Source organism: Podarcis bocagei, assembly GCF_964188305.1.
Source record: "Podarcis bocagei genome assembly, chromosome: 4".
Taxonomy (NCBI): domain Eukaryota; kingdom Metazoa; phylum Chordata; class Lepidosauria; order Squamata; family Lacertidae; genus Podarcis; species Podarcis bocagei.
In genome coordinates, this window is record NC_138128.1 from 287,756 (window position 1) to 313,343 (window position 25,588).

At 48.5% G+C, this 25,588-nt stretch overlaps 1 protein-coding gene across 10 annotated transcripts in view; it reads right to left on the minus strand.

The window, feature by feature from the left end:
• The window catches only part of DLG1 (discs large MAGUK scaffold protein 1), an 85,251-nt gene extending 69,107 nt beyond the window's left edge, over positions 1–16,144 (minus strand). For all 10 annotated transcript variants that reach the window (XM_081190108.1, XM_081190107.1, XM_081190119.1 and 7 more), the window contains exons 1-3: positions 16,045–16,144; positions 15,671–15,802; positions 13,789–13,955 (exon numbers count right to left, since the gene is read on the minus strand). In XM_081190108.1, coding sequence (XP_081046234.1) covers positions 13,789–13,955; positions 15,671–15,802; positions 16,045–16,063 — 318 coding nt within the window. In that variant the 5' untranslated portion in view covers positions 16,064–16,144. The remainder of the gene's footprint in view (positions 1–13,788; positions 13,956–15,670; positions 15,803–16,044) is intronic.
• Positions 16,145–25,588: the final 9,444 nt, after the last annotated feature.

Genomic DNA, 25,588 nt, shown 5'->3' on the forward strand with positions numbered 1-25,588 from the left:
TTTGTCAACACAGCCCCCAAAGCCCTCAGGTGTTCCCCCAGGGACCTCAGGAGGCTTCCATTCCGACAGACAGAACCCTTGATAGCCACAGAATAGCTACTTCCTGCTGTAGATACCTTTTTATTACTGTAAGCCACCCCAGGAGCCCCATAAACAAAAGAACAGGGTATGAATATTACAAAGTAAAAACGGTAACTACAAAAACATGCCGTGCTTTGCCAGGGCAGTGCTTCAGCCTTCCCCGGAGGTTTTTCTACTCTGCCTTTTAATTGTTCTCCTGCAGAGGGTGCGTGTGCAATATCCCTCTTCCACAAGGCACACAGACCGAGCAGAGATCGCCACTGCCTGCCTGCCTGCCCCCAGCACATCACCAAAAGCATATGACTTAATCCCATCCCATGGCATAATTCTATTGCTACAGATCCCATTAACAAGGAGATGCTGCTAATTTATTTAGATGTGCCAGAGGTTCGCCAGAAACCCCGTTCGGACCCACCTTGCATCCAAACATTAAAGAGACAGTGTTGTTGCTGCATGCTACTTTGCAGTGGCACAGCACAGGAGAAAAGCAATCCACGTTTTTTGTGCTAGGAGACATCTTTTCAGACCCAGGACACCTCCATCATTCAGCAACCGAGATTCAAGAAGAATGCTTTGGGAAAGAAGGGCTTGCTGCCTGCCTTGGACGTGTGAGTCCATGATCCTCTCAACAGAAAGCTGAGACAGAAAAACAGCACGGAATTATTTCTCGTGGCAGAAGTCCCCACCGCCTGCGGGGTCGAGCCGAAGAGGTCCATGTGTCCCTTTCCAAGAGGGTGGCTCCCTCTTCAGTTAGAGAAAAGGCACCAGCATGAAGAGAACTCTGCAAGGGCTCCCTTTTGGAATCCTCTTGGCCAAAAATCTCCAGGGAGGGGAGCAGGAAGGGAGGGAGAGAAGGGGACGAGGCAGTTCCACCTGCTGCAGGCAAAGTAAGCTCCGCTACCTCCTCCATAAGGATAAAAGCGGCTCATCTGGCTGCAGCCACTGCTCCGTTGATGCCAGATGCTGAGGGGGAGGGGCAAAACGCTGCAGCAACCGACCCATCATCATCGCAGGGGGCACACACAAGCACACGCCAGAGAGAGAGAAGCTCCAGCAAGCACATTTCAGACTGTAGCAGGAACTTGGAAATCCAAGTAAATGCAGCCAACTTCAAAATATCCGGCCACTGGCTGCACATTTCCTGGTCCTGTCTGTTACTTCTGTCTACCTGGAAGGCAGGGAGGGCTGGCACCTGGAACAGCCAACCAATATATGGGGCATCCTGAAGCTGTCTCTCTTGGAGCCCATTTCCATTGGTGAACGGAGACATCGGGTATCAGCAGAGGTTTCATTGCAATGGCAGGGCAACGGAGGGGCAGCAGTGTTAGTGGGTAGCAAAGAACAATGTTAATTATTGCAGCCTGCATACGTGGAATGCTTCACAGTGAATCAGCACCAGGAATGAAAAGCTGAGATCAATGTGGGCAGCCATGAATCACCCAGACATTCCCATCAGAATAAAAGGGGCTTCCCTTCTCACCACTGTGCCTTCATTTCCAACCCACAGACTGCAATAAGAGTTATTAGCACTGCAGGGTCCTGTTAAATCTATCCTGCCTTACAGCCAGTTTTGCAGGGCTGGACAATGGCTTTGGGGCAGCAGGATTTATTGCTGAGACTAGATAAGGATTTGAAATAATAGGGCAATCCAATATTCAATGCTGCATTAAAGAAATTGCAACAGAGAGGATTTATTGTTTCATCTGTCCCCTCAAACAATAAGCTCTTGCACTTAGACCTGGAACTGGCAGAGCTGACCGTTCATCTGACCGTTATGCTGCCGCCTAAGGGGGGTCCATCTATCAGCACATGGCACTTTTGATGCAGGGTCCCGCTTGCACTGCTTTGGAACAAAAACAAAGGGAAGCAGCCAGGGCAAGGCAATGTGGTGCCCCCCCCCGCCCCTCCGATCACCAAGTCTAGAAAACAGACACAACCCTCCCAAGGACAGTGTGGCCGTGGAAAGGGTAAAAACAGGCAGAAGTTCAATCCCACTACACTGCTAACTTCTCGGAATAGTTTGGGCCCGCTTTGAGGGGCTAGTTTAGTTCTTTTGCGCTCCTCCCCCCTAGGAGGAGGAGGGCTTTTGTAGCCTAGAGCGCACTGGCAGAACTTATTTGGTCCAAGCATGGCTGTTTTATTCCGGGACCAGTTATTTTACTTGGGCTCAGCCAGCCCTCCTGGCCAGGTACACCCACAGCAGAGGGGCAGAAGGACCACACCTGAACTGCGTGTGATTCCTTCTCTCTCCGGCAGGGAACCTCTTCAGCTTCAGGAACACCTTGGAAGCCAAGTGATGGACTGGAGGGCCACATCCAGGACACAACAACTGGCAGTTAATGTGTGTATCATTTTCACAAACATCGCAGGCGGTTCATTCCACGTGGTTTCAGAATAAATGATTTAGACTAATTGCCCTCAAAATAGGAACACTGCAGATCTTTTTTTCAAATGCCTGGTGTGTTTCCATTTGAGTTCATCCATACCTATTCTGCGAAGGCCTGCTTTCTAAAATAACATAACAGTCAGACAGGCTCTCCAAGATTTAGCCAACCTGGGCAAGCAGCATAAAAGGGGCAGGATGCGGTCCTTGGGTCCATACAGTGTTGGGGGTGGGGAATCACAAGCTCTCAGCCCATTTTCTTGGATGATGCCTCAAGACCCACCCCGCCAGGCGCACCCAGAGAATGCATGTGAGGCACATTAAGAGGTTGTCTTGCCTAACAATACGATGGACAAAGACTCCCACTTCAGCAAGGCAAGTCAATGGCTGCCTTGCAAACATCCGCTTGTCCAAAGGACTTGCTCACAATCATCCAAACCAGTAGAATACCAATGCATAGATGGTTTTGCCATCTTTTCTAATTGAAATCAAAGCAGCCAATACAGTGGTACCTCGGGTTAAGAACTTAATTCGTTCCGGAGGTCTGTTCTTAACCTCAGGTACCACTTTAACTAATGGAGCCTCCCACTGCCACCGCGCAATTTCTGTTCTCATCCTGAAGCAAAGTTCTTAACCCGAGGTACTATTTCTGGGTTAACGGGGTCTGTAACCTGAAGTGTCTGTAACCCAAGGTACCACTGCACATGGAACTCTACCAGACTGATATTGCCTATACTAGGAACATATACGGTTCACAGGAAACCATGGTCCACAATACATCTCTAAAGCCAGCTTTAGAAGCAGAAAATGCATATACAAGTAGAATTTGTCTCACGGGAAAAGAGGCCCGTTTAATTCATGGAAAGTATATAATAATCAACAGTGACAATATGATAAAGCCCTGAAGTACACGTCTGATTCTGTGACATCTGGTTATAAGGAACTGGGGGCTTGTGCCGGATGGTTTAAGGTTGCCGGCTCCCTCCAGCAGGATCAGCCTCTGAGGGGCTGCGGCTCCAGGGGGAGAGAAGATGCAGGCAGCAGCTGCAGCAAGAGAGGCTTTGGGGGGGGAGTGCCCCATTTTTGGAATTCCATTCTTAAAAGAGGTTCAGTGGCACCCTTTTCATTTTCTTCTCAGCATCAGCTGAAATCCAGGACTTTTCATTCTATTTGGTTTTAATTCTGATTGTTCCATCTGCTGTAATTAGCTATTTGCTGTGTTTTTAATATTATACTTTGTGAACAGCTGAGAGCTACAGCTGAAGAATGGCTAATATAGGTTTGAAATCAATAAAGCTGGAATAGGCTTACAAAAGATTGTGGAAGCAATTCTGGGGCCAGCATTACACTTTAGGTCTCTCTAGGTACGTAGAAGAGACTCAAGATGAGACTTCGGTGAAAAAAGTTGCAAAGTCACAACAAAGGGCTACAAAGTTTTCAACATTAGGAATACAAAAGTTTGGCATAAACAGAAGATGTCTATAAAGCTCTGAAAGTTTTCGTCCTTATTTATTATATCTAGATGCTTTCCTGCCCTGATATTTCTGAGCACACATGAGAGAAAGTGATCATATTATTGCAATAATCTCATCCAGACACAGTGAGGATGCTCACAGCTCCTCTTCTGTCTTCCACAGAGAATCAGCCACCTGCAAACTGCTATTGCAAAGGGCCCACAATTCCTTTCTCCCCATTGCTCAAAATGGATGCAACACATCCAACCCTTTCATTTTCCTCACAGTGGTTGTCAGAGTAAGACATGCCTTTTGCCAGCAGCAGAGGGCAGCATGTCTTCTCTATTCCTGAACACACTCCAGAACCATAGAATCACAGAATCACAGGGTCAGGACTGGTCTCTTCCCTGACACACAGAATGGCAGAGGTGGGAGGAATGCCCCCCCCCCCAGGTCACACCGAGTCCACCTTTCTGCAATGCAGGAAACAGAACCATCTTAACCAAAGGTAGGCACTTTTCAGCTTATTTACACAATAAATGCACACTGTCCTTTGTTAGGGTGCCTTATAAATGAATAAAAACTTATGTTGCAAAGTAAATAGAACAAAACTACAATAGTGGAAGAATGCAGACATTTTATCACAAATTTATGCCCTAAAACTCCTGAATTGGTGGGCTAGGCCTTTAAGCCGGTGGTGGATGGTGGCCATTGGACCTGGTGGGGCCTCAGGAGGCCACAGACAGTGCAGTGGTTGACTTGCTCCGGGTTTCTCCAAACCTCCTTCCATTGCAAAGAGACTGTGCACACGTAAGCATTGCAATTGTACAAATGTGTAACCATGTAAAAGGAAAGGCTATATATATAAAATAAGAATTCATTTCCACTGAATTTGGGGATCAAACCTGGGACTGTACCTGCAAAGCGCATTCTCTTTCCCCAAAGGTCTAACAGATGGAACTTGGGAGTTTAGCTTAAGCATTAGTTATGCGGTTGGTATCCTACAGTCCCCAAGAAACCACCTCCCTTCCGTATTTGAGTTGTTTGAAATATTATTTATATTAAACAATGGTGGACAGGATCTAGTTATAAACTTTAGCTTCAAGATGTGTAAATGTTAGCAAAGGTATAAGATGTCATACTTCAGAAGTAGGTGTTGAAAATAATTATAAAATACTGACGATATAGTAGGGGAGGGAGAGATTGCCAAGGTGGGGTGCTGTTTCTTTGATCATCAAGATTTTGAAAGACGCTTCTGTTTTGGAGACTATCAGCCTTTATACCAGCTACAGTCATCGCGGCAAAAATGCAAGTTAATATTATATGGCAAAGAAACTGCCACAACTCACAATAAAAGGTATGTCTGACACCTACATTATTTAGCTTCTGAAGACACACCTCTTTACCCTGGCATTCGACAAATGAAATGTCTATTACCCATCTTATTACTGTGATTGTTAAGTTGTGTAAAACTGTTTTAAATACTGTGTTTTAATGTTATAACCTGCCCTGCGACCTTACAGTGAAGTTATAATGAAGGTAATAAGCAGTTATAATACCAATGATAACAGTAGCACCCAGTTGTTACACTAGGCCCATTGTAATCAATAGGCAAGTTACTTTCCAGCAGGTTTTCTCTGTCTCAGGCTCACTATCACTAAGGCATCAGGAAGAGCTACAAGAATGCAAGGCTGCCCTATTACTAACCAAGGCTTTGCATTTGCTTCAGGTGTTTATAGCAGAATGTGATAAAACATAGGAATATTAATAAGGGAAGGCAATCTGAACATTAGATTCCTTCTACATAATTACATTGGTATTATAATAGTGAGGTATCACTGACAGCTAAAAAAAAATCTGCTCCTCACCAATATTAAAAATATCTAAATGGAAGATTCATGTTCCAAGAACAAGAATATGCTGAAAACCACAACACACACATGTGAGACAAAATAAGTTAAAGAAATGTAACTTTAAAACATACAGAATCCTTTTGTAGCATATTGAACAACTGATTACAGTAGTACCTCGCAAGACGAATGCCTCGCAAGACAAAAAACTCGCTAGACGAAAGGTTTTTCCGTTTTCGATTTGCCTCGCAAGACGAAATTTCCCTATGGGCTTGCTTCGCAAGACGAAAACGTCTCGCGGCTTTGTTTCCTTTGTCTAAAAACGAAGACATGTTTTGTTTATAAAGTTAATTTATTTTCCCTTCAATTTTTGAACTGCTCTTTACAGTATGTGTGACTTTAAAGAGCAGTTAATAAACTGTTGTTGTACCAAATTTGGCTTTGTTTCGACTTTTTTTGACCATAGGAACGCATTAATTGATTTTCAATGCATTCCTATGGGATTTCGTGCTTCGCAAGACGAAAAATTCGCTAGACGACAAAAATTGCGGAACGAATTAATTTCGTCTTGCGGGGCACCACTGTACTTTGAGTAATACAGAGATTGAACTGATGTGATTAAACCATTTATTTGTAATCTTCTTAGAACAGATGGTATTTTTAGTGCCCCAGATGTTAAATTTATGGTTAATATTATGATTACCTGTGAAGTTTTGTTGTTTCAAAAGTGTGAAGATTAAAAAAGGAACAGAATAATCTATTTTCAGTATATTTTATATGCTTTTCTTTTACATGTTTTAAATTTTCTTGGTTGTTTTGAAATGTTGCAATTTTATCAAACGATGGGTTATACATTTCTTAAAATAAATAATACATGACCTGAATGCTTTATTCTGCGCGGCACCAGCCCACATCGCTTGAGACAAGTTTCTAAACCCCAGAACAGCACCCTGTTATAGAGATTGAAGTCAAAACCTCTTGGAAGGTTCACTATTAAAGCTCAGAGCTTGGAAGGACCAGAGAAGTTTTCCTACTCAGGGACTGACGCTCTAAATGGACCCTAAATGTGCAACGCCAATTATCTTCATGACATCAACCCTGGATCCAACAGAAATGCAACGCTCACTTAGACATTCCCTGAGCTCTAAACAGAATTCTAAGACAAAACTGCCAGGCAAAGGACGAGACTTCATCTGTTTCAGCCATCAAGGCAAAACCCTTTGAAGACGACATTTGCGCAAACAGAGAGTAGGTATGAAAGGATGCGCTCATTTTCCTACCGTAAGAAAAAATCACAGGCTTTCACATCTATTGCTCTAAAAAGCCATCACCTGTAAACTGCCAAGATACTCTCATTAAAAGTTGTCAGATTCTATTCTCACATGCAGACTTGAGGAAGTACAGTGGTACCCCGCAAGACGAACGCCTCGCAAGACGGAAAACCCGCTAGACGAAAGGGTTTTCCGTTTTGGAGGCGCTTCGCAAAACGAATTTCCCTATGGGCTTGCTTCGCAAGACGACAGCCCATAGGGAAATCTCCGGGACAGCGGGGAAGCGCAGCGCGTCTTCCCCACTGTCCTCGGACCTCCTCCCGCCGCCGGACATCGGAACGAAGCTCCGATGTCCGGCGGGGGGGGGAACGTCTCCTCCCGCCGCCGGACATCGGAACGAAGCTCCGATGTCCGGCGGGGGGGGAACGTCTCCTCCCGCCGCCGGACATCGGAACGAAGCTCCGATGTCCGGCGGGGGGGAACGTCTCCTCCCGCCGCCGGACATCGGAACGAAGCTCCGATGTCCGGCGGGGGGGGAACGTCTCCTGCCGCCGCGGGACATCGGAACGAAGCTCCGATGCCGGGCGGGGGGGGGGACGTCTCCTCCCTCCAACGGACATCGGAACGAAGCTCCGATGTCCGGCGGGGGGGGGAACGTCTCCTCCCGCCGCCGGACATCGGAACGAAGCTCCGATGTCCGGCGGGGGGGGACGTCTCCTCCCTCCAACGGACATCGGAACGAAGCTCCGATGTCCGGCGGGGGGGGGAACGTCTCCTCCCTCCAACGGACATCGGAACGAAGCTCCGATGTCCGGCGGGGGGGGAACGTCTCCTCCCGCCCCCGGACATCGGAACGAAGCTCCAATGCCGGGCGGGGGGGGGGACGCCTCCTCCCGCAGCCCGGCATCGGATGGCTGTCCTGAAGACTTGGGGTGGGAGGAGGGTTTTCCTTCCCACCGCCAACATTCAGAATGCTGTTCTGAATGTTGGCGGTGGGGAGGAAAAACCCTCCTCCCACGCAAGCCCCTGAAGAAAAGCCCTTCTCCGCACCGCCAGCCTGGCAAGCGGTTTCCCTAGGAACACATTAATTGATTTTCAATGCATTCCTATGGGAAACCGTGCTTCGCAAGACGAAAAACTCGCAAGAAGAAACAACTTGCGGAACGAATTAATTTCGTCTTGCGAGGCACCACTGTAGTTTTCGTTTCATTCCAATGACTGTGCTTGCTGAAGGCAGAATTACGGGGGTGGGGATGGGCTGTTAAGCGTCTCACAGGAAGAATAAGGTCTTCAGTAGTACAGAGAACGCCAGTCGTCTCTCAGCCCACCTCTTCCGCTCAGACCCCCATTCCGCTTCCCCAAGTCAGGACGCTTGGCCGTTTGCAAGCAATGAGGAAGACTGACCATTGTAAAGCACTGGGCAGCATCAGCCCAGCCAACATGGAACCTTTGTGTCACAGGACATTTAAAAATGGAATCCCAATAAAGCTTCCTCAGATTAAGATAACCATTAAAAAGGGAAGATTAAAGGTTATGTAAAACTAGCATATGAGTTCTATTCTGAGAGTTCAAGCAAAGCAGCAAGAAGATGCTAGCATTTGTATGCATTCAATACCATAAAGTATTAAGTTGAAGAGAAAATACATCCATTTACATGCACTCGTTTTGTGTCCTGCTAAGCAAGCTCAGATATCCCAGAGGAGGCTGAGTGACTGGCTTGAAATGAAATTCTCCCTACAAAAAGTTGCAAAGCATGGAAGTTAACATACGGCTTCCCACAAACATAGCCACCAGCCCTGCTGAAACTCCGTCTCTTACCTTGGTGGTTACAATGCAAAGGCAGTCCATTGCTCCACACAGCCAGTTAGTTTACTTTAAGTCCATTATTTGGCCTGTGGTTGTTTACTGAAAACTGGGGGGGGGGGAATAAGGGGGGAAGAGGGGGAAGGAAAGAAAGAAAGAAAGGGGGGGTCAAAGCATCAAGACCTGTCGCAGGATGCGGCCAAGGAAGAAAGAACCCAATAGGCAGAAACACGTTGGGAAATGAGAAAAGCTCCCTAGAAACAAACAAGCAAGCAACTGTAGAGGAAGGGGGCTTTTGCAATGTGCTCCAAATTATTCCTGAGGTTTAACCTGCTTCTTCATGCAGTTTGCTCCAGCGCTCCCAGTTCTAAAGATGGCTTGATGGATGAGATTCAAAGCTGTATTTAATTAAACATATTTTGAATAAAAAAAATTCTCTCCCTCCCCAACGAAGCATTCCAGCGAATGAAAGCTACAGTTACATGCAAAGGTTTCCCCCATTAAACAATTTCAGCATCTGGAGTCAATAAGATAACAGATGGAATATTCCATGTAGAATTTCTGAAGGGGTGGGAAGTGAAAACAGAGCTTAGGAAGACAAACAACAAAGCTTGATTTTAACTATTTTTAGCACTTGCCCGTCTTGAATGTACCAGATTTCACAGGGTGTGTCTCAAAGGCAGCACCTGCTGGCACACGGAAGACCCCGATTTCTTCCCAATCCAAAGGGCTCAAGCAGCAGGGCTGAGAATCAGTATTGAGCAAGACCGACTAGCGGTTTGTCTCTGCCTAAGACAACTTCTGCCTATGTCCAAATGATTCCAGAATTATTATTATTATTATTATTATTATTATTATTATTATTATTATTATTATTATTATAACACTATAAAGACTCAGGAGCTGCTACAACCAGACCAACAGCACTCCTGCAAGCTTTGCTGATCACAGTGCAGGACAAAGTCACAAATTACATAAATTGTGTGCTCTATCTGGTAGACCCAGTGAGATTCATGGCCATGGCTAATTGAGGTCCATTAATTTAAAGGGGTCTACTGTGAGTGCAACCCAGTGACTCTGACCCTCTGGGCTCCCGAGGCTGCCAGCCAGGCTGAGCTCTCCTCCTCCCTCGCCTTGCATAGACCAGACCCGCGTGACCCTGAACGATGGAGAGATCCGGAGTTCACTGTGCAGGAACCGAGTCCATGCGGGTGTCTGCGCTAAGACTACAAAGTTGCTCCACAGGTGGGAGTGGGAGCCCCTCTTAGCACCACTGACAAAGCCTTAAGTTACCAAACTTAAAAGGAACAAGAGACAGACTTGAAGGAGGAGGGATACTCAGGGGAGCCTCTCCTCCCCCTTCCCTGTCTAACTGCTGCCTGTTGAATCTTACCCTTTCTAGGTCACCAACCAGTCCAAGAAACAAGGGGGACACTGAATATATGATCCATAGTTAAATCCCGGGATCCTGGACCAGCGCACCTTGCACCTCCAGCAAATCCCTTGCAATTTACAGAACATCAAACCAGCTCTCCAGACCTCTGCTTCTCCCTGAGAACAAGGCAAGTTCCCGGCTTTACTAACTCTGGTCTTCCAACAAGGTGGAACCCAAAGCCACCTAGATGCACAGGAATTCCTCGATCCTGAGAATGGCAAACACACACAAACCGCACTGGTCCAATTATGAAACTTTATTAAGAGTATACAGTAGTACCTCAGTTTTGAAACAGCTTGCTTTCCAAACAACTTGGAAATTCAACACCGCAAACTCAGAAGTCAGTGTTCCGGTTTGCAAACTTTGCTTCGGAAGCCAAAGGTGCTTCTGAGCTTCTGTTTGTACAGATGCACTGCTAATTTGCGCCCCCCCCCCGCATTGTAATTGAAGCCTTCTGTTTCCGTTCTGAGGTGATATTTGGTGCTTTCATTTTTGCTATTTTTTTCATTTTTGTTTTTGTGACTGTGGCTTGCTCTTCGTTTTATGGGACTCTGACTTGTGACTTGTTTTTGTGACTAGAACCCAGTTCAGCTACTGATTGATTGTGTGACTGTGGAAATGGATAAAAGCCCCCCATCCAAACAATGACTATCATCAGTGCAGGTAAGAAAAAAAATTAATTTTAATTTTTGTCATCTACAATACTGTTTTATTTATTTTATAGTACAGTACATTGATTATTGTTTTCATTTTATGGATCAATGGTCTTGTTTCATAGCAAAATTAATGTTAAATTGCTGTTTTAGGGGCTGTTTTTAAAAGTCTGGAATGGATTAATCCATTTTGCATTACTTTCTATGGGAAAACACGCCTTGGTTTTGGAACGCTTTGGTTTTAGAACGGACTTCCGGAACGGATTAAGTTTGGGAACCAAGGTACCACTGTATTAGAAAGTGTACAAGGAATTTTGGGGCTGGCCTAACTGGACCAGGTGGGTGGGTGGGGCACAGGGAAATGTCTTGCAAAAGCAGGCAGCGGTGTCTAGGATGTGGCTTGTTTTAATAACGTGCAGCCTAAGGCTGGATTTGAAAGAAGGTCCTGCTGCTCCTCGCACTTTTTGGGAAAGAGTCCTTCAGGCTTCTGCGTTCCAAAATCCTGCCACGTCTGTCTAAGGAGAGGACTACATGTGGGGTGGGTGAGAAATCCGCCTTGGATTTCTAGTTTGAACTTCCTGAAACAATGCACCCTTCTTTCAGAATCCACACTTCCCCAAATTTTGTGGTGCGTTTCCCCAACCGGCTATTAAGGGAGTGTAAGAGAAATGCTGAGATTAGTGAAAATGACACACAAAAGCACATTATGCGTCTTGCATGACAGCTGAACAGAAGTCAGGGGCGTGTGCCAAGTGCAATGAGCTCTTGGTCCTCCAGGTACAAGTTTCTTCAGCTGGAGAAATTGACAAGGGCTGGACAGATTTGAGGATGAGGCCCCCAAGGACGTGGTGGCGACATGCCACTCCCAGGATGACAGCTCCTCTGCCGTCACAGAGATGGAGGTTCTCAGGAAAGGAAGGGAATGATTCCTCAGAAGGAACTCTTGGAGGATGAAGCACAGCATGCTCACATGCTGAGCATATGCCTCTGAATTTGTGATAGGCCAGCACCCAGGCCTGCAGCCACAGTACATTAGGGATAAGTCATGGTGTGGTCCTGGAAGCAAAATTTAGGTTGCTAGGTAGAACGCTGGAATATGGTACCTCCAAGGTATTTTGCATGTACGGCCAGCAGAACAAGCAGAGTTAAGGGATATCCATGTACCTTGGTTCTCAAATGCCTTAGTACTCAAATAACTTGGAACCCAAACACTGCAAACCTGGAAGTAAGTGTTCCAGGGTGCGAACTTTTATTGGAAGCCAAACATACTCAGTTTTGAGTGTTACGCTTCCGTTTTGAGTGTTACACTGAGGTCTGTCTGTTTCTGCGTTTTTGCAGCTCTTTTTGTTTTGTTTTTGTGACTGTGTGGAACCTAGTTCAGCTGATTGATTTATTGTTTGACTGCAGTACGTTGTTTATTGCTTTCATTTTATGGATCAGTGGTCTTGTTAGATAGCAAAATTCATGTTAAATTGCAGTTTTAGGGGTTGTTTTTAAAAGTCTGGAACGGATTAATCCATTTTGCATTACTTTCTATGGGAAAATGCGCCTTGGTTTTGGAACGCTTTGGTTTTGGAACGGACTTCCGGAACGGATTAAGTTTGAGAACCAAGGTACCACTGTATGGATGATACAGTGGAGGAGGTATCCTGGGTTCCTCTGTGCTGAGAAACATTTGGGGGCAAACCAGGATGTACAAAAGGGGATAATTTTACTTGAAATTGAAGTTAAAATCAACCTGGAAGTTAATATCAAAAACGTGGAAGAGCAGCCTTTAAGCTGACCCCTAGAAGAAAGCCACCAGGGGCTAGTTCAGGAGGACTCCTACATCCTAAAGTCAAAGCACACTTGACCATCCAAGCAGGGATAGGGTAGGACTAGGTGCAATGAACGTGCAGCTGGAACCAGCTGCCTCTCTAAGAAAGTCTTGAAAGATCATGGGGGCTGTCACTTCCTACATCAAAGAGGACACAGAATCAAACAAACTAGACATCTCAGAAGGGGTAGACTCCCCCTTGGATCATTCTGAGGGGCAAAACAGAATGCTAAGCTGGAGAGACCCTCAGTTTGATCCATTTTATCACATATAACGTCAGGTGAATATCTCAACTTGAAGGTGTTAGCCTTTCTTAAGCATCATCTGAGAGTCAATCCTACTCCAATGTGAAACAGAGGCAGGCTGAATAATGAAGACATGCTGTTGCCCAATAACACAGAGAGACCGGATGACACAGTAAGCTTTCACTGCAAACAATAAAATCCAAAAATGTATGTGCCTTTGTTTTACAACTTCTTTTCAGATTGCTCACTTCCACCTTTGGCAACACACAGAACATTCCACATCCCTCCATAACCTCAGTGGGGCAACAGATGACAAGGTACTCTTGTGGACATTCCCACTGGAACAAACAACTATTACATACTGTTATCTCTTGATGCCACAAAAACTCAGAGAGTTTTGTAGGTTGATTAAACTGAAGGACAGCAGCATTCCTCAAATTCCACCAACTAGCAAGCTTCATAAGCCTGGGTTCCCCACAGAGATGGCCCTATTTCTAGTCACTGAGACACAACCGTCACTCTTCAGTGACTTCTGTATGGAGAAACAGGAAGACTGTAGAACTTGGAAGAAGTGAGGGGTGGTGGGCACACCCTACCTGACCCCCATTTCCAACTTTGGTGTTTCCAGCCCACTGCCCAAACAGAAAAAGAATGCAGCTTCCCTGCCACACAAGGATACAAGCTTGGCAACCATCAGTCTTTGATTTACTGTCAAACTGACCACAAGTCTGCACAGGAGATCTAGATTTAAGAATGGCCATCCCATTGGCTCAAGAGCAAACATTTTAAAGTCATACCTCTGTGGTTGGGCTAAGGCTGCTTGGCAGTGTTTCAGAAGTCACTGTTGTGCTTGGAAGGCTGGAGAAGTCCCATGTATTCACAGGCTGTACAAATTCAATCTGCTTTGAGCGATCAACACTTTTGGGATTGTCAAGTAAAGTCACTTCATAAAATTCTTGAATATCTGGAGATTGAGAAAATATGGTTCAGCACTTGATTTTCAGAAGAGATACTGTATACAGCTGTTGCTTTCTACTTGATCTTCCTTCCACCTTCAATTTATAATCAGATCTCCATCAGAATAAGGGAGCATCTTGTGAGCAAAAACACCAGCGCCACATGGCACACACACAAAGAGACATGCTAACTGTCAGTGGCAGAACCTACAAAGCCTGTAAAGAAAGCACAACTTTAGGATATACAGCCAATTATACAAGATGGGGGGGGCAGTAAACTCTTAGAATGAGAAAACCTTTCCAGGCTTTCTAGCATCTACCTGAGAGTTCCCATGGAAAAGAAATGTGAAATTGCTAAGCTTCTAACAGAAAAATTTAACTGAGATCAGCCTCCACACCTGAGGACTGGAAAGCAGCCGGTGTAACACGAATGACTGAAAACATAAGATAGGGGACAGTTGTGCATGTGAAAAGGATCTAGGGGTAGACCACAAGCGTAACGTGAGCCCACAGCAAAAAATGTTAACGCTATTCTAGGCTGCATCAACAAAAGTTGAGTGTCCAGATCAAGGGAAGTAATAATCCCACTTTATTCCACCTTGGTCAGACCCCACCTGGAGTCCAGTGTCCAGTTCTGGGCACCACAATTTAAGAAGGATGCTGACAAGCTGGAATGTGTGCAGAGGAGGGAGACCAGGATGATCAAGGGCCTGTAAACCAAGCTTTATAGGGAGCAGTTGAAGGAGCTGGGTATGTTTAGCCTGGAAAAGAGGAGACTGAGAGGAAATATTTCAAGGGCTGTCATATGGAGGAGGGAACAAGATGGTTTTCTCTTGCTCTTGAGCGCAGGACTCAAACCAATGGTTTCAAGTTACAAGAAAGGAGATTCCAACTAAACATCAGGAAGAGCTTTCTGACAGTTAACATTAATAGTAATAATTATTTTATTATTATTTGTATGCCGCACATCTGACTTGGTTGCCCCAGCCACTCTGGGCAGCTCCCAACGGAACATTAAAAACACGATAAAATGTCAAACATTAAAACTTCCCTAAACAGGGTCAGATAGTTGTTTATTTCCTTGACATCTGATGGGAGGGCGTTCCACAGGGCGGGTGCTCTTTGACAATGGAAAGAGGTGGTGGACTCACCTTCCTGGGAGGTTTTTAAGCAGAGGCTGGGTGGCCACCTGTCATGGATGTTTGAGCTGAGATTCCTGCATTGCAGGGGGTGGACTAGATGACTCTGGGGGTCCCTTCCAACTCTACAATTCTATGATTCTATTCTAGGAAGCGGAAGCAACAGGCTTCTGCAAGGAAAAAGTCTGTCTCACAAACTCTGCTCTCCAAGAGCATCAACAGGGAGGCAGGCAGAGGGGATCTGACTGTCCTTGTGTACTTTGACTTTTAAATTTTTTTGACAAGATGCTTCTTCAAAGACCTTTGAGTAAACTTAGCAATCATGGATTAAGAGGAGAGGCCCTTTGTGGATTAGGAGTGGGCTAAATGGTAGTGAAACTTTTCCAACGGGAGATACAGAAACTGTGCCTTTGAAACTTGCTCATAAATGATCTGGAGTCAGAGGCAAGCAGAGAGGCAGCCAAGTTTGTCTAGGACACAGGAACTTGCCAAACTGAGGGAATGTGCTGCAAATGCCATTCCGTTCCCGTATGTCCCCTCGGGTCCAGGCGCCTTCTTCCCTCCCCAGCTGCCCCGATACTCGCCTAGGAGAGCCTGGAAGAGGCTGCTCTGGAAGATGCCGATGACTCTCTCGACCGAGCTCCGCAGCTGCCTCTCGTCCGCCCGGCTCAGCTTGGCGCGGTAGTCCTCCAGGAGGCGCAGGGCGCGCTGCGTGTCTGCAAAAGGGGCACCGTCGCTGCACAGGGCGCTCCTCCGCCGCCGCCGCCGCCCACCCGGCCCTCCTCTCCCCGCGCAGCCCGGCGGCCGCCCGGCGCTCTGCACGCGCTCAGAGGCTCCTCCTCGGCTGGCTGCCTGCCTCCCGCCCTCCCGCCCTCCCGCCTCCGCCCTCCCGCCTGCCCCGGGGCGCCGCCGAGGAAAACTTTCCGCGCTCCCGCCCTTCTTCCCTCCGGCGCCTCACCTTGCTTGCGGACGGGCATGGCGGGGCGCGGGAGAGCGGGGGGGGGGCCGCCTTCGCCTCGCCCTCCACGCCGGCCGGGCGCCCAGGGGGCTCCTCCGCCCGCCCGCCCGCCCTCCTCCTCCGCCTCCTCCGCCTCCCGCGCCGGCTCCGCTCCCGCCCGACTCCGCTTCGCCTCCGCCGCCTCCGCGCTCCCTCCTCCGGGGGGGCCGCTCCGAAATTCCAAACTTTCCAGGCAAGATGGCGTCGCGGGCCTGGCCGGCGGAGGCGGAAGGCGGGGCAGACACGCCCCTCCCGCGCCCGCCCGCCAATCCGCGCCGCCGCCCGCTACCTACGGGGCGGGGCGGGACAGGTGAGAGGCGGCCGGCCGGAGCCCCGCCCCCCCCAGCCGCTCTCCCCGGAGGAGGCGGGGGAGGAGGAGCGCGGCCCAGAGAGGGCTGCCCAAGGCGCTAGTCCGCATGGCGGGTCGGGACGGGGGTCCCGGCTCTGTCAGAGGAGCCTTGGGGAACCCAAGGAGCAGCGGGAGGTCCCTTGTCCCGCCGCCGAAGCTGCGGAGAGGGAAGCAGCCAAGGCCCCGGGGCTCCGAGCTGGAGCTGGGACTCGGAAGGGCCCGTCTCCGCCCGTGCTCAGCCCAGCCATGGGCCTCCCTCCGCCATATGGGGCACCTCCCACTCTCCAGCAGCCCTGGGTCCCGGCTGGGCTCCTGGGGGGTGAAGGGCCCGTGAGATGAGAGTGGGCTCCTGTCAGGCTGGGGACACCCGGCAGTCCTGAGCAGAGGTCAGGCGGTGGCGGGTCTTCGGGTGGCCAGGAGTCCAGCCCTGGGGCAGCTGCTTCCCACTCTTGGGGGAGGGGAGGGGCATTTGGACCCAAAAGCATGACAGTCTTGCAGCCTCCCAAAGGCCTACTCTGGGTACCAGAATCTGGATCCTGCTGCTGCATTTCAGGAAAGAGAGAGAGAGCCGCCTCTCCTTCAGGGGAGATACCATCTCTTGGCACAGCCTTCTTCCTCCCTTCAGGGCAAGGGCCACTGTGGCTTCATGTGCCTTGGGAGAGATGCCCTTGATGGCTGGCGCACCTGGAGGCTGGCCAGAGCGCTGGGTGGGCTGCCATGAAGGCCCCCACAAGGCTTGGGCTGCTGGCCAGGGAGCCAGTCCACAACAGCATCAAGGTGAGGTTCAAAATAAAAAATATAATACGTTAATAGAAGCACAGTGCACTGAGCAAATGCCGTGGGGGGGGGGGGCTTGAATTAAATTTAACAGGTGTTGGACCAGCCAGTGCCAACCCCAGGACTGGAGGGAAGGATTGCGGAGGTCTTGGGGGGTCCAGAAACAGGAATGGCCTCTTGCTTCTGTTTCCTGAGCCAGCCCAATTTTGCCAGAGGGCTAGTGGACCACTGGATGTGATCACATATGCTGCCCCCGCCTCCTCCCAAAGCAAAGGCGGAAATCCCTCTTTTCCTGTAAGGGCTCACAGAGGAGAGGTTTCTGAGAGTGAGTGCGTGGAATAGCTGCTCCTGTAGTCGGCTGGTGGGGATGGAAGGGCTACGGCTTGGGGTGGGGCAGCTGCTTGGCATGCAGAAGATCCCTGGCCCCGTCCCTGTGGCATCCCAGGTGGGCAAGGAGAAGCTCCTGTCCTGGATTGCTGGAGAGCTGCTTCCAGCCCGGGCAGGTGATGCTGAGCTCAAAGGCTCAGTGACCTGGAGCTTCCAGAATGTTTCCAGGTTCCCAGGGAAGGCGGCAGCCCTGCCTGGGCCAACTGCCATGCGGCAGCGTCCAAAGGAAGGTCTTCCTCTCGTTCTTCTGCTTGGAGGCCAAAGCTGAGCTGCCTCTGGAATGAGGCTGAAGTTGGGTCTGGCCAGGGAGGTGGCTGAGCTGATCATGAGCAAACCTTTCCACAGCCACATTTGGGCAATGACGTTTGAGATGTTTATTTCTCATGATTGCAAAGGAAAATTCTTCTGAACAGCCAAGCTTATTCTGTGGCTAAGAAGCTTGGGCGTTTGTGGAGCCAGCCCCACTGGAAAGTGTTGTGGGGCAGAGAGATCACATAGCCAAGTTCCCAGGCTCCAGGCCGGAGGACTTGGGCTCAGACTGGCTAAGCCTGGCATTGGCCCTTTGCAGGTGGAGGTTTGCCAGCAAAATGGACCCAGTAAAAATGTGCAAAGGGATATCCCTCAGTGGCTGCCCGCAAAGCAGTTCTGTGGGATGGACCAGCCACTCTCTGTCCCTTTTTACTGATGGGGAGGGAGGGCCACACAGAGGAGCCTGCTCCTCCAGAATCAGGCCCCCTGGAAGGGTGCAAAATGTCTGAGCCACAGGGGCAGCCTTGCTGAGGGGAGGGAGAGATTGGCGACCCTTGCACTTATCAGGAGACTTTCCAGGAAAATGCTCAGGGCCATTATTAGGGAAAAAATAGACATGGAAAAGCAGCACGCACCAGGAAGCACTGAAATCCGTGAAATGCCCCTCCAATGCCAGGACAAGGAGGCCTGCTTGAATGCCTGCGTTGCAGAGGGATGGACTAAATGACCCACAGGGTCCCTTCCAGTTCTATGGTTCTGTATCCCCTTCTGGGGTCCTCCTGTCCACCTGTCTGTTGAGCCCCCTTCCTTCTTTGCTTGCACTAAGCTTCTACCTCAGAAATTAAGCAAGGTCCCTCCTCTTTGGGCATTTGCTCTGACTTGTTTGCATGGAGGTTAGACATCTTCTCCCCAACGGATTGTTTTCCCACACTTTCTAGCACACTTCACTATCACTTTCTGAACTTCAAAAAGTCTTTGTTGTTGTTTTTTAAGGGGATTTGTTCTGACTGAGTACTTTCACCCACTCCCATTGCACAAACCTAAATTTCCAGCATGAGACAGAATCCTTCCTGCAAAATGCTGGAGGTGACCATGATTCTATGACAATGGCCTGAAAAAGTTTTAGCAAACCTCAAAAGGTATTCGCCTTCCAGCCACTGGAATTCCAGCCAATGAGCAGGTTGGGCAAAGCAAGGCAAGGTAGGCTGTGACTTGTCGGCATCCATCCCAAAGCAAGGAGGGAGCCATCACTGGAAGGGCCCTGTCCAGTCACACAGGTCACCCATATTCTCTGCAGCTCATACAGCTGTCTCCATCTGTTCGAGGTCAAGTCAAGTAAAAGCACCCAATATTTGATTTTCAGTGGGAATAACAAACACTCTTCACTTTCCAACAGAGATGTTACACCTGCTTTTTCTTCAGAATAGAAGAGCATTATAGAAGCACAAATAACCTGATGTGTAGTTTCCTGCAGAATTCTTTCTCAACATTCCCTTAGAATCATAGAATCCTAGAGTTGGAAGAGACCACAAGGGCCATCGAGTCCAACCCCCTGCCAAGCAGGAAACACCATCAGAGCACTCCTGACATATGGTTGTCAAGCCTCTGCTTAAAGACCTCCAAAGTAGGAGACTCCACCACACTCCTTGGCAGCAAATTCCACTGTCAAACAGCTCTTACTGTCAGGAAGTTCTTCCTAATGTTTAGGTGGAATCTTCTTTCTTGTAGTTTGGATCCATTGCTCCGTGTCCGCTTCTCTGGAGCAGCAGAAAACAACCTTTCTCCCTCCTCTATGTGACATCCTTTTATATATTTGAATATGGCTATCATATCACCCCTTAACCTCCTCTTCTCCAGGCTAAACATGCCCAGCTCCCTTAGCCATTCCTCATAAGGCATCGTTTCCAGGCCTTTGACCATTTTGGTTGCCCTCCTCTGGACACGTTCCAGTTTGTCAGTGTCCTTCTTGAATTGTGGTGCCCAGAACTGGACACAGTACTCCAGGTGAGGTCTGACCAGAGCAGAAGACAGTGGCACTATTACTTCCCTTGATCTAGATGCTATAGTCCTATTGATGCAGCCCAGAATTGCATTGGCTTTTTTACCTGCCGCGTCACACTGTTGGCTCATGTCAAGTTTGTGGTCAACCAAGACTCCTAGATCCTTTTCACATGTACTGCTCTCAAGCCAGGTGTCCCCCATCTTGTATTTGTGCCTCTCCTTTTTTTTTTGCCCAAGTGCAATACTTTACATTTCTCCCTGTTAAAATTCATCTTGTTTGTTTTTGCCCAGTTCTCTAATCTGTCAAGGTCGTTTTGAAGTGTGATCCTGTCCTCTGGGGTGTTAGCCACCCCTCCCAGTTTGGTGTCATCTGCAAATTTGATCAGGATGCCCTTGAGTCCATCATCCAAGTCGTTGATAAAGATGTTGAATAAGACCGGGCCCAAGACAGAACCCTGTGGCACCCCACTAGTCACTCTTCTCCAGAATGAAGAGGAACCATTGATGAGCACCCTTTGGGTTCGGTCAGTCAGCCAGTTACAAATCCACTGAGTGGTAGCATAGTCAAGACCACATTTTACCAGCTTCTTTACAAGAATATCATGGGGCACCTTGTCAAATGCCTTGCTGAAATCAAGGTAGGCTACATCCACTGCGTTCCCTTCCTCTACCAGGCTTGTAATTCTGTCAAAAAACGAGATCAGGTTAGTAAAACGAGATCAGGTTAGTAAAACGAGATCAGGTTAGTAAAACGAGATCAGGTTAGTGGCTGTTGGACTCTGTCCCTTCAGCACTGCCAGCCGCACCTCAGTTTTGGGCTGGGCAGAAGGCGCCCTTTGTGGCCGGCCAGAGGAGTTGAGAGAGCCTGAAGCCCTCACCCTCCTCCCTAACCACTACTCATGCTGGCTGCCTGGGCTGATGATGGGAGCTGCCATCCCATAATACCAAGATTTGTGGCCCCTTCTATTTGTGCTGGGTGAGGGAATGGTGGTTGCTCAGAGGCCGTGCTGCACAGTGACCAGAAATTGGTCCTGGCTATCAATGCTGTGCATTGTGGTTTGTTGCTGATCTTCATCTAATTGCATCCAGGTAGTCTTTGAAGCCCCCAAAGCCCCCTTTTGGGCCACTTCAGCATGTATTTTCTTCCCAAATTTGCTGAAGGTGCTCTCCTTCCTGCCCCCCCCCCGCCATCACAACTGCTTCCTGCCATCCTGCAACTCTCTCTTTTGCATGAAGCACGTTTGCTGCTGTTCAAAGATTTATGGCGCATCCTTTGAAGATCCGGAAGCTGCTCTGCACCCCTCTCAGCCACAGGTCTCCCTCGGTAAAGGATCCCTCCTGTTCTTGTCCTAGCTCCTGCCAACCTAGCAGGTCTTCCTAGCGCCACATCGACAGGCACCCTCAGCTCAGACCAGCTCCTCCAAGAAGCCTGCACAGGACAGAGACACACACCCTCCAAGTGCCCTCATTTTCCAGGGACAGCCCCGCATTTACAGAAGCCACCCTGGCTTCTGATTTGATCCCAGAATGTCCTGCTTTTCCTTAGGCTGCCCCTATTTTCATTGGTGAAATGTTGCAATGTATAGAGACACAGTCCGTTCTTGTATGTTATGGTGGACAATGGCACAGTCTGCGTGGAGCAAAGGGAAAGGGGCTCCTAGATCCGGGTGTTCACAGCCCCGTCTGCCAAAGCTGAAAGGTTGGTTCCAAAACACCACCAAGTGGGTCTGAGTGCCAACAGCAGCCAATGCAAGTGGAAATAAGGGAGGAACTGATCCTGTACTCCCACAAGAAGCCTTGAGCCTTCCAGTTCATGCTCCCACTTTGCCAGGAGAGCAGCCACATGTCACTCAAGGCGCAAGGTTTTGAGGGGGCCCCAAACTCCATTTTTCAGGTGCACCTCCCACATGTTTTTTACATGATAGGGAAGGGGCACACTCAGCAGGATGGGGTTCAAATGCTTTAAACAAATGAATAATAACTAAATAAAGGCTAGTCGGTATCTTGAGCCTCATTCTGCCACTCAGGCAATGTTCAGGATCTTTCTTGCTGCCACGATGCCAGCCAGGATCACCCAGCAGCGCTCAAAGCATTTGAAAGAAACCCCAAATCTCCACTTCCCGGCGCCTCAAGAGCAGCGAACCCTGAAAAGGCCAACCAGAGCCCAATGGGCAGCTTCACGTTGATCTAAGTAGAGAGCAAATTAATGTGGACTTGGCCAGAGGATTAATGGCAGGACTTGGCTGCTGCAAATTCAAACAACCTCTTTGGTGCCCTTTGAGTTGTGCTTCCAGCAGAGCCAGCAGGGCAGAAGCTCCTTCACACCCCACCCTATCAGCAGCCTCTGCTGCGCCTGAAGACCTGCCCTCTTGAAATCAGGGGACGCTGGATGCAAAGCTGTTGTCTTCTCTTCCCCTTGACTGGAGAGGAGTGGAGGGAGGAAGGGGCACGGAGGCCAGACCCTGGCATGGCACCCCTCCCTCCCTTGGCCTCCCCTGTCCTTAAGGAGCTGGGCTGGGGAAGGGCAGCATCTGCAGAGGCCTCTGCCACCACCAGGCAGGAGGAGGCTGCTGGCTGGCCTTGGAGCTCTCAAGAAGGGCTGTCACTCAGAGGAAGCAGAAGTGGTCATTTAGAAAGGCGCACCTGCCTTGCAGGAGCAACAAATGCCCTCATGTGCTGAGGAGATTCATCCAGTTCAGAGAAGGACCCTCAGTCATAAGGAACGTAAATACTTGGGTACACGGTGGGCATGCAAATTGCAGGGTGAATTGTCCGCCTGGGGTGAAGGCTGCAAATGTTGCCTAGATAGCCTGATAGATGCCAGTCTGGATAGCTCAGCTGGTTAGAGCACGGTGCTGATCATGCCGAGTTTGCAGGTTCAGTCCCCGAATGGGACAGCTGCAGATTCCTGCCTTGCAGGGGGTTAGACTAGATGGTTCTCAGGGTCCCTTCCACCTCTACAATTCTGTGATTTTATGTTCACCCTAGGCACAAGATGATGGCCAGAAATGAGATACTGGAAGCCGGATGTAGATTGCTAGGTAGGATTCTGAAAGTCAGAATCTCGATGGCAGCTTTCTGGCAGCTGGTTCCACGCCCAGGGCCGCCCAGCCAGGCTCCCCTTTGTGGTCTCAGTGAGTGGGAGAGACAATGGTCTCGGGAGGAAGGCTTGGATCTGTTAGGCACTAGGGAACATGCTGGGACAAGCCCAGTTTGAACAAAAGGGTCGGGCTCTGCTTGAAGAAGGATGGAACCGGATTGTTAGTATTTACAATAAAACAGGTGGCAGAGCAGCTTTTAAACTGACTGGGGGGAAAGCTGAAAAGAGCTGAGGAGGTTCAAATGAATCTCCTCCCGGGGTGAAGATGATAACAGGGATGACAATTCATATGGAGGCTGAGAGGAACTAGACATTATGAGTGCAAGGGCACAAGAAAGCAATTCAGAGAGGCCAAAGCACCGCACATAGTGTGCAAGTGTTATGCATCAGTGCTAGAAGCCTCCGAGCCACGATGGGCAAACCAGAGTGTTTGGTCTTACAGGACGGAGAGCACTGATATAGAGAGCATAACGGAAACCTGGTGGAATGGAGAGAACCAGTGGGACATGGTTATCTGGATATTCTTCGTCTTCTCTTTGGTGATCACTCCTAGCCAAGTAAGTTTGTCTTCCATGAACACAGTCTTAACAGTAAGTGACTGTGGAAGCCAATTCTGGATCCACACATCCTTCCACAGTGGGGACATAGGTTTTCATGCAGGAGTTGATCATGGTGAGGGTTTGCCAAGTGTGCCTTCCTCTTAGCTCGTTTCTCCCTTTCGTCTGAAGTTCGTGCTTCTTCAAAGTCCACAACACTTTTGTTAAAGGCTATTCTCCAATTGGAGCGCTCACAGGCCAGTGTTTCCCAGTTATCAGTATCAGTGCTTATACTACATTTTGAAAGATTTGCCTTGAGAGCATCTTCAAACCACTTTTGTTGTTTAAACCTCTTTAAACCTCTTTTTGTTGTTGTATTACACTTTCCATTCTTGAGTTGGGAATAGTTGCTTTAGAAGACGATCACCAGGCATCTGCACAACATGACCAGTCCAACGAAGTTGATGTTGAAGAATCATTGCTTTGACACTGGTGATCTTTGCTTCTTCCAGTCCACTGGCATTAGTTCACCCGTCTTCCCAAATGATGTGTAAAAATTTTCAGAGACACCGTTGATGGACTATTTCTAGGAGTTGGAGATGGTGTTTATAAGTGGTCCATGTTTCACAAGTGTACAGTAAAGTTGGTAGTATGATAGCTTTGTAAACAAGCATTTTGGTTTCTCTGCGAATGTACCTTTATCTGGTTATAAACTCTATAGGAAGGACAGAAAGGGACATACCAGAGATGGTGTCACTCTGTATGTCAAAGAAGGCATCACGTCGAACAAACAAGAAATCCCCCAAAGGGCAGGGTCATTGTGGGTGTCAATACTGGCCCCCAAGAGTAGTTTGGTACTGGGATGCGCTTTTATCTGCCTGGTCAAAATGCTCAAGGAGATCTTGAGATGAAGAGAAAATAAAGGAAGCATCTAACAGGAGAGACCGTGTAGTAATGGGCAACTTCAACTCACATAGAATGGCCACATGTGTGCTCCCATCATGACAGAGGTCGGATTTCCAGATAGCCTAAATGACTGTAGCTCAGAGCAGTTGATGTTGGAATTGACCAGAGGGGAGGTGACCCAGGACCTGGGGGCCCCCAGAACCTGGGGCAGATTGTATCTATCCAAGAGTCCTCAAAGAACTCAAATGTGAGGATTGGAAAATAGCCAATGTCACACCAATTGGAGGAATCCTGGAAATTACAGGCTGCTTAGCTTACCGTAAGTCTGTCCCTGGAAAACTGGTGGAAAGTACTGTTAACAATAAAATAACCCAACATATAGAAAGAAACCACTTCACTCTTGAAAGAAACCACTGCACTCTTGAGAGTGTCAACAAGCAGATAATTCTGATCCAGTTGATCAGCTTCAATTAAATAACTAAATAAATAAATTGGTGTTGCTGACACTCTCCTTGCATGTCTGCTTAACCCTTCGTCCACCGGGGCTCTCTCCAACTTGAGGAGCTGGGCCAAATGGACCATTGCTTTGATCCAGCAAGTTCTTCTTATGTCCTTGGGTTTGGGTGACCTCTGGCCTCTGTATGGTGGTGGGTTCATTAAGGTGGTCTGATCCCAGGAAAATTATGGGTCCAGGTGGCTTCCTGGTAGCTTAAGGGATCTTGGCCAGCTGCCCTGTAGAAATCCTAGCTGAATCCCTGAAAGCGGAGCTATTTTAGGCAGTTGTCAGGAGACCTCTGGGGTGTCCTCTCCTGACTGGAGCCGGGGGTGGGGGGTGAGATCTGTATTGGCAGAGAATGTGCGCCAGTCACGTCCTTGCTGGGGAAAGAGACCCCAGGTGACCCTGCTAGGAGGCATGCCCTGCTGACCTCTTGACTGTCGTCTTGCACATGAGAGCTGCCAACACAGGAAAGTCCATCAGCCAGCCGCTTAGCCACCGGAGCCTCTTACTTCTGTCCTGGAGAGTTTCTGCTTGCTTCTGACCTAATTTAACGAGTTTCATGGAAAACGAGGAGGTCCCAACCAAAGAAGAATGGCAACTTTAGTTGACAGAATATGCACAACTTGCAGACTTAACACGTAGAATAAGAGAACAAGAAGAATATACGTTTAAAGAAGATTGGAAAACGTTTATTGAATATA